The following is an 18063-nucleotide window of genomic DNA, read 5'->3' on the forward strand; positions in this document are numbered from 1 at the left end:
AGTTAGCGGTGTGTGGTGATGACTACCTGTTTTCCCTTTAGTCTTTCACTAGTAAATTAGGTACTGGCTAGTGCAAATGGCTCCCGTCTAGCTTTGCACGAAATTCAAAATAAATAAAAAAACTTTGTTTCCAAGTTTGATAGGACTAAGTACCAGAGCTTTGAAAGAAGTATCAAAACATGAATTATGACTTTTATAAGGAAAAATTAGTAAATTGGAAAATTAACACCGGTATTAGACGTAATACACGTGAAAGTTGTCATCAACTATTTATCACAAAACAGGCTAGTCGTGTACCTACATGACACTATTGGTACGAGATAAAATTGCCCGTAATGCCATTACTATCAAATAGCATAATTTATACACCATACTACCTTCATGTGGCCCATCCCCTAAATGCAGCTGTTAACAAACTGATAATAAAATAAACAGTTAATTTTATGGAAATAAGATTATGAAATAAGCAAACATTTCAACTGCCAAGCTAATGAAGTTAATAGTACCAGATTCTTACGCAACATGAGAGAAAATGATAAGAATATGAGGCCTTCAGAAATGTGTTTTTAAATGAACGGCTAAATAATACACTCCTGCCATCTCTGGACAGTTATAGAAAATATATCGACATTTATCCTTTATGTTACTCGTCGTCGTCGGCCGGTATCGGACTTTAGGCCTTTGTGGATCTGGGAGGGTCACATTCAATCTAGATCTCTTATATAATATATTCTCGTTTGTTATTTCTATTATTAACAAATCTTATACAAGTATTAAAGAAATAAGTACACCAACACTGAATTTAACACCGTTTTGAACTTCCTCATTCTGGGTCATGTCCATGAATTTAGCACTTAAAGCATTTAGTGCTTTTTACCACCTCGCATATTTTCATTGCATTTAAGGTCCTCAAATAGTTTCCTGGCAAATAACACTTTTTGTTTTCCTAAGTTGATGAATCATATGCGTATTTCACATAAATACCCTTCAGTACATCAGTGATGTCCAAAATCTTGGTGAATTGTGAGATTTAATGGCTTATTAACAAAGAAAAACAAAAGTTCCTTGCTTTTAAGTATAACTGTTTTCAAGAATTGTTGTATTATGTATAGACTAATGGGTGAGAAATTTTTTTTTATCTGTAGTAAGTAATAGATCAGTGTTGTCTTGGTGTTTTAGTATTCATTAATAATTGTTTGTTTGTTTTTAGGGATTAACCACAAAGCTACACAACTGGCTATCTGTGCTCTGCCCACCATTGGTATCGAAACCCAATTTATAGCGGTGTGAGTCCCCAGACATACCGCTCTGCCACTGGGGAGCTTCCTTAATAAATTCAAATAGAGTTTTTTTTGTTGTTTCTGTTATGGAATTTTTACAATACTTGTTTGTAAGTTAGTTGATGTTTTAGATGTGTGTATGTTTTTGGTATCCTGCTTTGCATTCCTCTGTATGTTTGTGATTTTATTCTTTTGGGACTGTGTTTATTTGTTGGGATGTTAATTTCCTTATGTTGTTTCTCCTGCTGTATATGTGTGTGTACTGTCTGTATGATTAGTGGGTATTGAGGGTATTTTCTGTTCTAACTGTTTCAGTGTTGTTTGTGTGTTTATTATCTTGTATATTATATATTCTTGTTTTGATGGCCTTATATTTCTGACATCATTTGTAGTTGGCCTTTATATTATTTAAACTGTTGTGATCTATATTGATATTTATAGTCACTTGCAAGCATCTCAGACCGACAAAACTAAACAAGCGTTGTTTTACTTTTTAAATAACCAAGTCGTCACATTATTTAAAAAGCTTTACGGTAAGTGAACTTCATATTTACTCCAGATTACTGAATTAGCTGTTAACATTAGAATGAAAGATACCGAAAATTCTACAACATGGCTCGTTGGTCTAGGGGTATGATTCTCGCTTTCGGTGTGCGAGGTCCTGGGTTCCAATCCCGAACGTCCCTGTTTAGATTTTAAAATGTCTTCCTCAGTTTTAAATGCCCCCCGCAAGTCTATGGATATACAACTCTAAAATCAGGGGTTCAGTTGACCTTGGTGGGCTCAGCAGATAGCCCGAAGTGGCTTTACTATAACAAAAACACAAACAGACTCAACTACAACGATAAAAGAGGGTTGATTTGAGACATACATATCGTATGTCTAATGTATTGACTTCATTACTGCATAGGTAATCTGTGGCGACATGGATAACATATTTAACATCCATACATTCGGTGCAAAATGAGTTCTCTAGTATTCATTAGTAGAATCTTTCACAAGTAAACTTATAGTCAAAAAGATATATACCAAAAGTATTTGCAAAAATCGTAATCCTAATAAGGAGAAATCGTTAAACGATGCAGAAGTTTGGTTTATTTTGAATTTCGCGCAAAGCTACACAAGGGGTATCCGCACAAGCTGTCCCTAATTTTAGTGTAAGACTAGAAGGTAGGCAGCTAGTTATCACTACCCACCGCCTACTCTTTTTACCAACGAAAAGTGGAATTGACTGCACGTTATAACGCCCCTACGGCTGAAAGAGCGAGCATGTTTAGTGTGACGGATTCGAACCCGCGACCTTCAGATTACTGGTCGAGTGCCTTAACCACCTGGCCAAGCCAGGCCATCCGTAAAAAAAAACTTTTCAGTGTATTCCAAGAAAGCACAAAAACTTGCACAGTAGAAAGGAGCTCTAAAACTACACCTAACGAATTCAGAAGAAACGTCTTTGTTTGTAAGGTTAAAGTTGCAGTTATTAAACATAACCATCGGGCTCTAAAAGCATTTATGATAAAGCTGGACCTATCTCCCGATGCAAGAATTTCAACTTAACATACTCTCACAAAATAAAAGTTTCCGATCTTCCATCCACGTCTCGAAATTAATCAGTTATTTATGAGAATCATGGTCAAAGAAACTGAAATGACGGCAACATCACTCGACCACTTACCAATAAAGTCTCTGTAAAAGACTAATGTTTTGAATCTATTCAAACGTGGTCTTAAAATTTAACTTTCTTATACAGTGTAGAATCTATGGATGGTTTGTCAAGATGTGTGGCTTTAAAATTAACCTATAATTGTTGACTAGATGCTTGTTACACTGATACTTGCTGTATTGGGCAACAGTGTATGAACTTGATAATCATATTTAGCACAAATGACAATGAAGAAGGTAAACCCAAAACCATTACAGGATATGGAATATCACTCTTGTAAAATGCGATTAGCCTCAGTAATATAAAACACAATTAACTCCAACATTATGTTAAACATATATGTTTAAATTAAGTAAAAACTTAATGAACATTCTAAATGAAACAATAGAAAGCAGTGATATTAAGGTGAATGACATCATTTTTGGTAAACATGATTGTACTACACAGATGTGAACATCTACTTATAATTATTAAAACTATCAAATGTAAGATACATAATTATTTTAGCATATTTTATTTTCGATATGAAGAATGGCAACCTTGTTTTTGCTTATTTCTTTATTTTTCTGCAAATAACTTTATTGTTCTAATTCGAAGTTGGTAGGTGGCCACCATGTTATATATTGTGTTTCACTAGTAACTTCATGACAGTACTCTTCCAGTAGGCTTACCAAACTTTTATCGGTATTGAAAAATGAGAGAACTATTCTTAATTATATGAACCTGTGCTACTACAAGGTCAGGGTGTGGCTCAACAGTGCTTTTCGTGTCGGTCATATTGCTTTCCGCTAAGTTTTCATTTGGTGTTATTTTGTCCAGCCATTGTTGTAGTGAATTTTCTGTTTAGTTTACTGAATATTTAATCCTCGTCCTTTTTTTTTTTTTTTACAATTGCTTGAGTTTTTAATAAGCAGCAAAATTTGTCTCACGACCTCATAGAACCTGGGTTGTTATTTGAATACTTGAGACACCAGAACTAGGAGCCAAAACTACACTCAACTTTCTTGAACACACTAATTTCCCTTCATTAATCTGTCATATTATGTCTCCTGTTTTACAGTGATGCACACTAGCTGTTGAGTTATTGCTTTGTCGACCCTTCAAACATTGGTTCAGACAGAAGGTATTCAGTTATGGTCGTGGCTGACTGTACATCACAGCCATCAACAGGTAAACTTCTTGGTCTTTCCTCATTAAGTTGGGTCTACAGTCAGGTGAAGTGCTACTTATATCAATTATAAGCAATTCTGAGAAAAGATGTTTATCCCTAACTGTCTATTCGATATGGACAAAGTTAAACAACCTGTTCTGTTATGGCTACAGCATTAATAACCATAGATTGCGATACTAACAGAATAGTTCATGGAATTTTAATTTCAATATTTTTCCCTAAAATACTCATACTGTATGGAGGGTACCTATACATGATACGCACTGTATAAATCTTTTAGCCTAGCACAACAAAGATGGGTTTCAGGAAATGTTGTCCTAGCATTCCTTCTTGAATAACAATGCATGAAGATTAGCTTTACATGAAACCCACTGGGTTACCTTTTCATCCTAGCATCACAAAGAGGAATTTCACAATTTTTTGTATAATATCCTTATTGAATAATACACAAAAATTACCAGTACATGATATCCACTGGATAAATTTCTTCACCTAGCATCACAAGAAAGAGTAACAGAAAGTTATGTCCTCGTATATCATGTTGAGATAAATGAGATTTTAACCTCAATCATTCCACTCTTATTAGATAAAATTATACAATACGTTTTCTGCTCTTTTTACAATACATCTTAAAACATATTAGACTATAACTGACATGACATTATTCTCACTGGTATTATAATTGCAAGTGTTAATAGCAGAATTCTATAAGCAATAGTACATTAATGAGTGTGTATTTATTCTGCAACATCAAACCTAGCCATGAAATTTCCAGCCAACAAATCTACAGTGTGAGTACTAAAATTAGGTTGAGAATAATAATCTGTCTGTTTGATAAAGTAATTGTCAGTGACTAGTGAATATATAAGACAATGGTTAAATTAACTTTGTTACAAGTATGACTCAGCTTACCACTCTACATCCTTTCTTATATCTTCCCCTTTAACAGTTGCTCCTCATTGTACACTGGGTTCTTTGTAAGTATAATTAAGACCGTCAAAAATTGTAAACTATATTAAATATTCTTAGGTGCTCCTTTTGGTGTTTTTTTTTTATTCGTGAAGTGTATGCATTATTTCTTGATGAAATATTTGAATATTACAAGCTGCTTCGCTCTAACTGTTTATTATAAATTTGTATTCTTTACAGCATTCTATAATGGACAGTGTACAACTGAATCAAACCCATAAAGGCCTCTTTCAACTGTTCTGATATCTGAAGTGGTTTAGAGAGCAAGTTCTCCACACAAAATAAGATACAAACCCATCATTGCCATATTTATCATTTACACTGTCATTGAAAAGATCTAACCATTATAATGCTTAACGCTCATTCCTTTGCCATATGTATAGGGAACTTGAGTGGCAATGAACCATCACAAGTCTAACAAAAGGTGTTAGATTTTGTTGCCAATCTTTGGTATTACCAGTTGATATCGATACCCTACAGCTAAAGTATGTATTTTTGTAAGTCCAGACTAACTCCAATTTTTATACTTCCATCCTAGATGAATTAGCTGCTTAATATCTTATTCTCAGTGTGTTAATGTATGTGATGTACTAGTTCAATGACTTGCACATAACAAACAAACAAGGCTTTATTTGGCATAATGCACCAAAAATTGAATATAAATTAAAAGCAAAGGCAATGAAGCCATGACAAATGTATCAAAACTGGCATTTTACTTGAATTAGAATACAAATAAAACATTAACCTCAAGCTGTTATTCTTGAGTTTAACGAACAATTTGTTGTTTGTTCTCCAAATTTACCTTTCATGCTAAAATGTTAAATAGTTTCAAATATAATTGAAAATACAATACTTTGGTACTTCCAGATAAACTGATTTAAAACTGTTTTCCTAGACAGATTCGATAAAACTTGCTAATAGTGAGAGATTCAAGAAGAAAATATCAGATTTAAAACGAATTTTCTAACTGACTGAATTTGAAGAAAGGCACTTAACATAATCTGAATAAAATGGAAAAGTCATATTTATTCAAAGCCTAAAACCAATTATAGTAACGAGTTCACGTATTGAAAGCTTTCTTTCTCTACAAAGAACTTTGTACCAGACTGAAGTCCTGGGTTTGATTGTCTGCTATGGACAAGGCAAATAGCCCATTGTCCATTGTGGTTTTGCTCTCAAAAACAGGCAAAAAAGAACTAATTAAAATATGTGCCCAATTTGTGTCTTTGTGCTTAATTTCAAATAACCAACCAACCCAGACTGAAAATAAAAAAGAGCATATATAGATGGAGAGAATGTTATAATGCTATGAATTTCAGGGTGCGTGCGCTACTCACGTCATTGTTCATTCCTATAGTGATATGAAGGATGATACAAACCTCAAGGTATTACTTGACTTATCTGTGAGAAAACTTCTGCCATCCTTTGTATAATGGGTTGAGGAATAATTCGTGAGCGTTTTTTCAAGTTAAAAAATATATTCATAAATGAAACGCTTTTGCAAAATATTTCATGTCATTTGGTAGATAATTTTTTGCTCTAATAGATGGTGTGTTTGATTTTCATATGTCTTTAATTTTTGCTTTCATTTTCAGCTCATTAAATGGAATGTCAAGTGGACAAAATCGAGCATTTTCGACACCATCTGCTTTTCGCATTTAATTTCTTGCAATTTCGTTTAAAACAATGCATACTATATACCTTTATATAATGTTTTGGGTGTAATGTGTTCATGCATTGAAGTATTGTATAGTCTTGCATGTAATGCTTGAATGAAATTATTTAAAAACGCTTACGAATTATTCCTCAAACTAATAGTATGTACAACTTTACTGTAATTGTTTCCATGAGAAAGTGCATGCGATATCACAGGTAGTAGGTGAGTAGAACTAAAGAAGCTTAACTATATCCATTAATCAATATTTTACTTTTAAACTTACACACATATGTACACATGAAAATTTTTTTAAAAGTTATGTGATCTTTAAGAGTTCACATTATTAAATAAAGGAAACAGTAGGCACTGAGTATACTTCCATACCACATGGCCCGGCATTGCCAGGAGATTAAGACACTCGACTCGTAACCCGAGGGTGGCGGATTCGAGTCCCCTTCACACCAACTATGCTCGCCCTTTCACCCATGGGGTGTTATAATGTGACGGTCAATCCCACTATTCGTTGGTAAGTAAAAGAGTAGTTCAAGAGTTGGCGATGGGTGGTGATGACTATCTACCTTCCCTCTAGTCTTACACTGCTAAATTATGGACGGCTAGCGCAGATAGTTCTCGTGTAGCTTTACGCGAAATTCAACAAACAAACAAATCATACTGCAAAAATACAAGTTCTTTTATCAGCGGTACTCGTTATGTCAAATTAATGCTGTTTAAAAATGATAATTCACCCATTAATGAAAATACTGCGGTACACATGAATTAAGCAGACAGCGTTTAAGACCAAAAGTAACACACTGGTAGTAGTAAAGTATTAACACCGCTCATTGTCCAGGTGGGGTGTTAAAAACACAAGACTGACATGCCTACACTATTTATGTCTAGGAATTAACAAACCCATTCATATTACATCAATGTCTATTACTTTTATTGCATGATAAAAAATATGTTTAAACTGTATTCACACCCATTCCCAGTCAACTTTCATTTACACTTCAAGAATACAGCGCATGCGTATGAAAACAAGAAAAAAATATAAGCGGTTCGTGTTACAAACAACGCTATATGGTAATTGCGTGTTAGCAAGAGCGGGTGTACAGAGTCCTCCCCAAAATAAGCTTGTATACTTTCCAGTGTTGGAAGGATAAAATGTCATTTTATACGTTTATGGCAGTTATAATAAAGAAGTTGAATTTAGAGATTAGATTTTTTTCCTTTGAAAATTGGTATGGTATTATTATTTATCTACTATGTCATTACAATCCAGGAAGTGCTTTATTATGTCAAAACATACAAAAATATTTCCAAAAATATAAGTTTGGACTTTCTCCGTTAACATTTAATAATGAAAGTTACCAGTTCCATAAATATTTGTCTAATATTTATACACCTAAAAATCACTAAACACGCGCAGTATAGTCTTAATGTGCTGGTGGTATTAGCTCAAGCTACAAAACCGAACCGCATTTGGTAAAAACATTTTCTGTTGGTATTTCGCGTTAAAACCTGCTGTATCTTGGGCTTGGCCATTAAAAATCATTTAACCTGTTTGAGAATTAATTTCAGACTTTAAATACGTAATCATTATTCGACAATAATTTTAAATTATTCCAAGCTATATAGTTTTGTTTTGTTTTTAATCTAATGCTTATATTGAATTTCTAAGCAAATAAATGGTTGAGCCGAGAGTGGTTAAGTAGTTAGAGTACGCTGACTGTGAATCCGAGGGTTCATGTTTCGTATCCCATAGCCACAAAAAAACAACTAACTCGTTCCACATTTTAGGGCGCCTCTAAGTAGCATAGCAGTATGTCTGGGGACTTAGAATACGAGAAATCAAGTATCAATACCCGTGGTGGACAGAACACAGATAGCCTGTTGTGTAGCTTTGTGATTAACTTCAAACAACAACAAACACCTTAGGGTCGTAAATGCGCTATAAGTGAACGGTTAGTAAATTTAAGTAACTGAATTCCATCAGTTCAAAACTAGGAACGGCTATGCGCAGATAACCCCTAGGTAGCTTTGCGTGAGAATTTTAAATAAACGAGCAATAAATGCACATAAAATAATCAAGATAAACTTAAGCATAATTGTAGCAATTAACTTAATTTCGAAGTGATAATTGATTTGCTTTAATTTAGCTTTCATCACTTTTAAGCTCTATTTCTTTTCACTTTAAAAACAACACAATTTAAATACAAAATACTGTCTTTTAAAAATGTTTTAAAATAACATAAAATTACAATTTCATATCCCAGTGAACTGTATAATACGAAAGTATATTAAGTACGTGTATTTATTCGTGTATGTATGTCAAAAAGTCAATTATTTAGATATATTTGTTATATCAAAAAAAATATTGTTTTAGTATGTACGTCTAAACATGACAGCAGTGTTGGGGGTGATCCTAAAGAGAAAAACTTTTGGTTCGGTTATTCTGTTAGAAAATGTCAGTACCTTTACGTGTTTTAACCCTTACTTGAGAATATTCTACACCTAAACAAGGGATCAGATTTATTTATTTATTTTTGTATTTACAGTTCATTCGAGACATTAGAAGTAAATGTTTACCTCAAAGAAATTTTTGAGCCTTCAAAGTAGACAAGAAAAGAAAACGAACGACAATAGATTAACTCCAACGTTTTACAAAAATGTCCAAATCAAAATCACTCTTTACCCTTTGAATGGTTAGGGGTTGGCCAAGATCACTTCCTCCTTGTAGACGGAATCCCCACGGCGTATTGGTTCCATCCCGGGCAAGATTTAACGTCAATATTCCTTGGCTCATTATGACACATTATACGTTACATAAAGTACATTTGAAAGCTTTTAGCAATACTATTCTGTTATGGATGGTACCTTCCGAAACCTACAGCTTTTCTGGAAAGTCTTCTCAAGGCTGCTAACATTTGTACGAACGATTCGAGTTGGATATTATAGTTTACTCGGAACTGTTACTTTCAGGCCGAACAAAAATAGACTTTACTACCTACAAGCTTCTTTAGTGTTTATGTACACTAACGACCACGGTCTTCGCATTGCGAGTGTAAGGAAGATTTGACGTTTGCTGTACTCCAGAATAAGATGTAACTCATAGAAAGCTTAAACACATTGTTTAATCATTTGGGGGGTTAAAAACTATTTTAAAATCGGAAACATGTTTATTTAGCTTTCACTTATGATTTAGGTATTTCATTAAATAATGATCTGGAAATCTGGTGGATTACATTCTTTAAAAGAAAATTAAATTGCTGGGTAGCTAAGTTTTAGAACCACATAAAATTAATTAAATTATAGAAAAGTAAAACAACTGAAAAACTTTATATATCGTATCCCTTGCAATGAAAGTCGGTGCAAATAAGTACGTTACTTTTGCGTCTCATAGCTTTATTAATAATAGATTAACACAACCACTACTTAACCCTAACATTATTGAATTTGCCTACTTTTTTTTATTAGGGCCAATTCTTTAAAATGAGTTCTGTAACAGGTAAAAACGCAGAATTTAAAAAAAAACTAAAATCTCGTAATTTGAGGCTAACTATACTGTTTCGTTGGTAGCCAAACAAATTTTCTAATAACAATTCAATATGTCGTACCGAAAAAATACACCATTGAATATTTCTCGTTTTGTCAGTTATGGAAAACAGAAATAATTATCATTAGTCTAACCTTCGTTCCAAACATTTTACATCTAATGTCAGCATAGCAGTGAAAACTGTTTTAGCTCAACAATATATGTAGGTTAAAAATTTATAATACGTATCTCGCAGGGAAATGCATAATTACTTATCACCGGCTTACGTAAATAGTAGTTAGAATGTGTATTACTGGTATTATAGACGTATTTGTGTACGCATAAATAGAAGGGACGTACATGAACACAGGAAAAAAACAAGAGTAAAATGTGTATTCAATTTTAGTTTGTCATAAATTCATAACATTGCTATTACAGCTGTATAATGAACATGACATTTATCAGACGTTTATATACAGCTATAATGGATGTGAAGACGGTTGTAATAACTACTTGGTAATATCCTAGGATTTCCTTAGTAATATTCGCCATTACTTACGTAATAATTTACTAGGATATATAACATAACAGTATTCTGTGCAAAATTTAAGGGCTTGCACGATTGTCATAGCAAAATTAACCACTATTGATTTTGGGAAGGACAATTATAATACACTTAGTTGTTAAGTGGACGAGTCAGTAAAATTTCGTCAACTATAAATTTGTTCTAATAAGCACTGAACTTGCAGTAATAACAACAAGAGAGCACTTGCGTCACCAGCTCTTAGACCAAATCTCAAACTGTAGACATAATTAAATCTTTTCGTCGCTTTAAATTCGAAAGAATAGTTTAAGTTTAACGTTTTTCATACGCACTCTGTAATTCTAACTCACTGAAGATAACTATAAGTACACCAATAACCCACAACAGATTTAACACACGATGATACAATTCATTAAATATTTTGCTATATTCGCACCTTAACTTACAGTCATATACCTACAACCTTAAATATCAAACCCAAAACAATATGTAGTAAAATTTTAAAATCTTTGCAGAACGGTATTCAAAGTTCCAATATTTTGTTATGCAGAAAAGATGCGTGTGTTTGTGTTTTCTTATAGGCTATAGCAAAGCCACATCGGGCTATCTGCTGAGCCCACCAAGGGAAATTATATCTCTGATTTTAGCGTTGTAAATCCGTAGACTTACCGCTGTACTAGCGGGTGACACAGAAGAGATCCTTGTCATGTTAACTTAGTATTGAAATACATTGAATAAGGCTTTTCAGTCTTTACTTGATAACTAAATATGTTAACCAGAAGGCTAAATTATTTTTAGTTGATAATTAGATGTATTGAACAAAAGCTTCTCAGTAAAGTGATCAAAGGTTAACTGATTATGTTAATGTATTGCGCAAAAAATTCTCATTGTTCTTAATAATTAAATATATTGAACAAAAGCTTCTCAGTAAAGTGATCAAAGGTTAACTGATTATGTTAATGTATTGCGCAAAAAATTCTCATTGTTCTTAATAATTAAATATATTGAACAAAAGCTTTTCACTTTTAAGTGAATATGATAATATATCGTACACCAGTTAACTTAATATGTTAATATATTGAACAAGTTTGCTCAGGTTTTACTTGATATTTAAATATAATGAAAATAGCTTCTCACTCTTAACTGAATATATTAAACAAATGTTTCACGATGTACACAGATACTATCACTAAAACATAATTTATTGCTAAATAATTTATATCTATCTGCGTTTCTCTTTAGCAAAAAAAAAAAAAAAAGAAAAACGTTGTGTGTTCCAAACGAGAACCTTAAATATATTTTATAAATTTGCTACCTTTTGGTTGTTGGAACTTATTTTATTCTGAATACCCTTGCCCCAAAAACTTTATGTAATGTTATTTTGTACTTTACTAGGTTAAAAGAGTTGTTTATATTAAATGGCGCCAATTGCAAATAAACATAAATTAAAGTGATAATGATAATAGCAGCACCAATTTCTTAGTGTTTAATATTGTTGGAAAAAGATTTCCTTATATTAATTTGATATCTACATTTATTGAATAAAGGCTCCCCAGTGTTAGTTTGATAACCGATTAATTTAACAAATGATTCTCAGTGTAAGCTTGATATACTGATGTATTGAATAAAGATTTTCTAGTGTTTCAGTGTTATCAGATACAACATGACCAGATACAGGGTGCAATGGTATGGTGAGGCACCAAAATCATTTTAGTATAGCGTACTCAACATGCTGTATGCATATTTCAAGCTTTACTTTATTGGAATATTTTTGTGACGTTCTGATACAAAAGTTAAGTGGCCTTGCATAAAGTACGCTGATGAGTCAGTGACGAATTCATGGACTTACAACGCTAACAATAGTATTAGCATTTTTTGGCTTGAAATAGTCGCATGTAAATGGCTTCTGTTAACATTTGGTAATTGGAAGTCTGAAGCCGTACTGCTACAATCAAGTTTTGTAAGGCCGGATTCTTTACGATAGATGTTTGTGACTTGTTGGCGATAAATTTCAACAGTAAACAAACAGCATCCCAGTCCATTTTGTTTGAAAATAATATATTAAAACAAGTAAAATGTATCAAGAAGGCGATAGTATTGCCTTTATAGGAATGGCTTGGATTGTTCAACGAAATGGTATTTTAAATAGCTTCTTAATACGTTATCAGAACTATACAACTGCACAATACTATAAAGTTTCCTTTTACAACGAAATTTACTTAAGTGACTTAGTTTCAAGCAAAGTATTCGATTGTATAAATATTAGCAACAAGTAGTAATAACAAAAATCTTAACCCTAGTGTTAACAATATTATAATTGCATCTTAAAGTTAACTTTCTTACAGAAATTTGAAGTTCCTCCAAAATGTTTAACTACAGGGTGAAAGATTAATTACCAACTAATAATATATAAACAATAAATATCACAGTTGGAATGTTATTGCATGCCATCCATACTCTCTTATTTGCATCGTTTTTGAAAGGTTAATATGAGCTATCTCTACATTTACTTTCGTTTTTGAAAATATTTTTCTTTACTTATTTACAAATGTTTATTACACTGTTGGTTATCAGAGCTGTATCCAGAGCTTTAACTAACTGTCTCTTTTTCGTCAAAGTCCGTAAAGGCTGGTTCAGTTACTTTAGAACACAATTGACAAGACTAATTATTCTTCTCTGCTCTGTTATTACAACACAGTCTGTGATAATTTAATTTTAAAAATCGTCACTACACGCTCTTTATCGCTAAACTTACAATCATACAGTCTATATCTAAATAATGATCTTTCGACGCATATTTATATGCCGACATAAGTCTAAAACATTCCACACAATACAAAATATTCTAATTGCTTCCAGAATTAATCTTGTACCAACCATTTTTTTTACAAGTTCCTTAGGAGCATTCCTCCAGACTCCCAGATGATTGTGCTTCGAACAATATGTATTGGGCTTTAATCTCACAAATTAAAACCAATTTCAAATATTCTCCATACGGGTCTGTTATATATCAATTTAAATTTTGAATATTATAATTTATCTTAAATTTTAAATATTCATAATGTTTTTTGAAATGTGTTTTTAAGGTAAATATATATAGATTTTCAGGTTTATTAATATTAGTTATCCATTTCTTCAATGTCAATTTAATATATATACATGTGTCTTCCATTAAATGATATGTCTTATTTTATTTGGAATATATTTATAAAGTTTTGGCGCTTAATGTAAATAACTTTTATAAATGCTTTATTTTGTACTTTACGAATTTGTAAGTTCCCATGTTTTTCAGCTCTTTCTCATATATTTATCTCAATTTTCTAAAAATTCTAAATATGTTTCCTGGATCTACAGTCATGTGAAAAAGTTAGGACACCCTATGAAAGCCTGTGTATTTTAGTAACATATTTGGGTATATAGATATTTAATCTCAATTTTCACAATACCGATAGATTATAGGAATATAACTAAACAATTAAAACTGAAGAAAAGACTTTTCAAGATCTTCTGTAAATGTAATTCTACAAAAATGCATATTCTAACTGAGGAAAAAGTCAGGACACCCTACCCCCTAATAGCTAGTGTTACCCCCTTTGGCTGGAATAACTGCAGTGAAACGCTTCTTGTAGCCATCTACTAGTCTCTGACATCGGTCTGAAGAAAGTTTGCCCCACTCCTCAATGTAGAATTCTTTCAGCTGTTAGATGTTTGAGGAGTTTCTTGCATGTACAACCCGTTTCAAGTTACCCCACAGCATCTCAATGGGATTAAGATCTTGGCTTTGACTCGGCCATTCCAGGACTCTCCATTTCTTAGTTTTCAGCCAGTCCTTGGTGGATTTACTGGTATGTTTTGGGTAATTGTCGTGCTGCAGGGTCCAGTTCCTCTTCAGCTTTAATTTTCGTACAGATGGTCTCACATGATCCTCAAGCACCTTCTAATACACAGTAGAATTCATGGTGGATTCTATGATTGTGAGCTGTTCAGGTCCTGCTGCAGCAAAGCAGCCCCAAACCATGACACTTCCATCTTCATGCTTCACAGTTGGTATAAGGTTCTTTTCCTGGAATGCTGTATTTGGTTTACACCAAACATGTCCTCTGTTTTGGTGTCCAAATAATTCAATTTTGGATTCATCTGTCCAAAGAACATTATTCCAGAAGTCCTAGTCTTTGTCTACATTCTTTCTGGCAAACTTCAGTCTGGCCTTTATGTTTCTCTTAGAGAACAAAGGTTTTCTCCTTGCACATCTCCCATGCAAGTTAAACTTGTGCAGTCTCTTTCCGATTGTAGAGGCATGCACTTTCACATCAACAGTAGCCAGAACCTGCTGTAGGTCCCGTGATGACATGTTAGGGTGTTTAGAGACCTCTTTTAGCATCTTGCGGTCTGCTTTTGGGGTGAACTTTCTTGGACGACCAGACCTGGGCATTTTGACAGTTGTTTTGAAAGCCCTCCACTTGTTGACTACTTTCCGGACAGTGGAATGGCTGATTTCAAAATCTTTTTGAAATCTTTTTAAATCCCTTACCAGACTCATAAGCTGCTACAATTTTCTTTCTGAAGGCCTCAAACAGCTCTTTTGCTCTCACCATGGTGCTCACTCTCACTTCAACACTCAGGAGCACACCAAACTAAATGTCTGAGATTTAAGTAGGGCAAACCTCGTTCAAAATGCTGAGTAACGATCTTTTAATCATGTGCACCTGGTGTGATACACCTGTGTATGAGTTGAGCCATTTTAAGTGGGAATAAATGTGGGGTGTCCTAAGTTTTTCCTCAGTTAGAATCTGCATTTTTGAAGAACTACATTTACAGACGATCTTGAAAAGTCTTTTCTTCAGTTTTAATTGTTTAATTATATTCATATAATCTCTCAATATTGTTAAAATTGAGATTAAATATTTATATATCCAAATATGTTACAAAAATACACAGGCTTTCATAGGGTGTCCTAACTTTTTTCACATGACTGTATTTAATATTTTATAAATACATAATTTATGCAATACTAATGCATTCAAATTTCTAAAATGTAATTTTCTATTGTTTCTTTATAGTTAAGCACAAAGCTCTGCCCACCACGGGTAGTCCTCAGTCCTCAGATATACCGCTGAGGTCGTAATTTTGTATTATCTTAAAGTAATAGTGATAACATACACTTTGTACTATTTTTGTGAATATCATAACTTTTTGAACTAGCTTTTCAAAATAGCGTTATTATTAACGTTTTTATATATTACCTTAAATTTGGAGACACAACTGAGAGGAAGTGGAAAATATAAAGAAAAGGACTAAAAATACGAAAACATTACACAATATTTTTAATGTAACATATTGATGTAAGTACTTATATGGTTTTTTCAGTTACGCCAATTTCTCCTAACAGTGATCGCGTATAAACCGTAGAATAAAACGAATTTTGAAAGAAAATGTATTGTGGGAGTAACTCTGAATTCCCTAGCCCTGACTGAGCTGTGAGAAGAGAAAGAGTCTAGACATAATGAAATTTCCCCTTGGTGGACTCAGCAGATAGCCTGACGTGGCTTTGCTATAAGAAAAAAACCCACACACACACATAATGAAAAACACAGTGATATCTATCTTTGTATGTTTCACAAAAGAATCAACTTGAGTATTTTAACTTTAGCAGTTTTACCAAATTTTACAGAAATCTCGGTGAAAGAAAAAAGAATCTGTTTCAGATTGGGAACACACACATGTATACTAAATAATAGTAATATTTTGCAGGGCACGTACTCTCCTAACGTCACTGTTGGTCATTTCAATAGGAAAATTAGACAGGTTGTATCCTTAAGTTATTACCTGACTCATTAGTAAAAATGATCGCTGTCTGCCCATGGATAGTGTTTTCGGCTTTAGAGAAATATTATCATAAGGCATGCGTAACACCATAAATGAATGATTGACCCAAAACAATAGGTAACAAAGATAAGAGGAACTTAGACAATTCCTTGTATGTTTGTATGTATATATGTTTTTTAGAGCAAAGCCACACCAAGCTATCTGCTGAGCCCACCGAGGGGAATCGAACCCCTGATTTTAGCGTTGTAAATCCGGATTTTTTTTCTTTTTATTCATCCCACCTCAAAGAGGGGGTATAAACAAAAATACATGAAACCGGAGACATACCGCTGTACTAGCGAGGGGTAGACAATTCCTTAAGCACAGAAACTGAAAATGATGAATTATAGTTAAATATTACATATATTAATATATATGGAAAATTTTAGCGTAAGTTAGAAAAATAGAAAACATTTAGCAGGACTGCATAGTACGCCCTCATAACAATACATTGATTTTTAGTAATTGTGCGTGTGTTTTTCTTATAGCAAAGTCACATCGGGCTATCTGCGGAGCCCACCGCGGGGAATTGAATCACTGATTTTAGTGTTGTAAATCCGCAGACATACTGCTGTAGTAGCGCTAGGTATAGTAATTGGACTTTTTATTGTAACTCTAGCTGTTGGCAAGCTATGTTTTTTTTTAACAAGTCGACTTTATCACACATTTACAATTTTACTTTAATTTCAAATTCTAGAAATAAGTTGCATATTATACAAGTTAAACAGTGTTATCGTCTTTTTGCGATGAGTGAACAAATATTCAAAAGCACCAAATATGCCGTTTTTACTCACAAACGTTCCCTGATGGATCGGTATTAAGTCTGAGAGCTTATGATCAAAGATAGATTGGCATTAAGGACTAGCCCGGACAACATAACATATTGCATACTGGCTAAACAATTAAAGTTTAAAATCAGTTTATCATAGTGCATCATATACACCAGCCCACGGGGCAGTTGCCTGGTTTACCATGAGCAAATTCGTTCTGTTTATAACGCTAAAAATTGGGTTTGTTACTCACTGTAAGCAGAGCACAGATAGCCAATTGTATAGCTACACGCTTAACAACAAACAAATAATTTCCAAATATATATTAGTGCAAATATATCGAGAACAAAATATATTATACAATTATATAATTGCATACAAACTAATTATTTACATGAAAAACGACAACCTTTTTTAATAACATTTTATACAATTTGAAGAATTTGTTATTGCCTGAAATATGCTATTAATTATGGAACTTTCTTAGGAGAATTTCAATAGGAACGGTAATATACAGAAAAAATACACTAAAATAATTTTCTAACTGCAAATGTTTTTATTGTAAGTCGGAACGACAAGATACAGGATCTTTACATTATTCCAAAATAATGT

General features: G+C 33.1%; 1 protein-coding gene across 1 annotated transcript in view; it reads right to left on the bottom strand.

The window, feature by feature from the left end:
* Positions 1-9831, bottom strand: part of LOC143229403 (PDZ and LIM domain protein 3-like) — a 35928-nt gene extending 26097 nt beyond the window's left edge. Inside the window, exon 1 of the mRNA XM_076461687.1 lies at positions 9433-9831. Within this exon, the coding sequence (XP_076317802.1) occupies positions 9433-9543 (111 nt within the window). The 5' untranslated portion in view covers positions 9544-9831. The remainder of the gene's footprint in view (positions 1-9432) is intronic.
* Positions 9832-18063: the final 8232 nt, after the last annotated feature.

Source organism: Tachypleus tridentatus, chromosome 10 (assembly GCF_004210375.1).
Source record: "Tachypleus tridentatus isolate NWPU-2018 chromosome 10, ASM421037v1, whole genome shotgun sequence".
Lineage (NCBI taxonomy): Eukaryota > Metazoa > Arthropoda > Merostomata > Xiphosura > Limulidae > Tachypleus > Tachypleus tridentatus.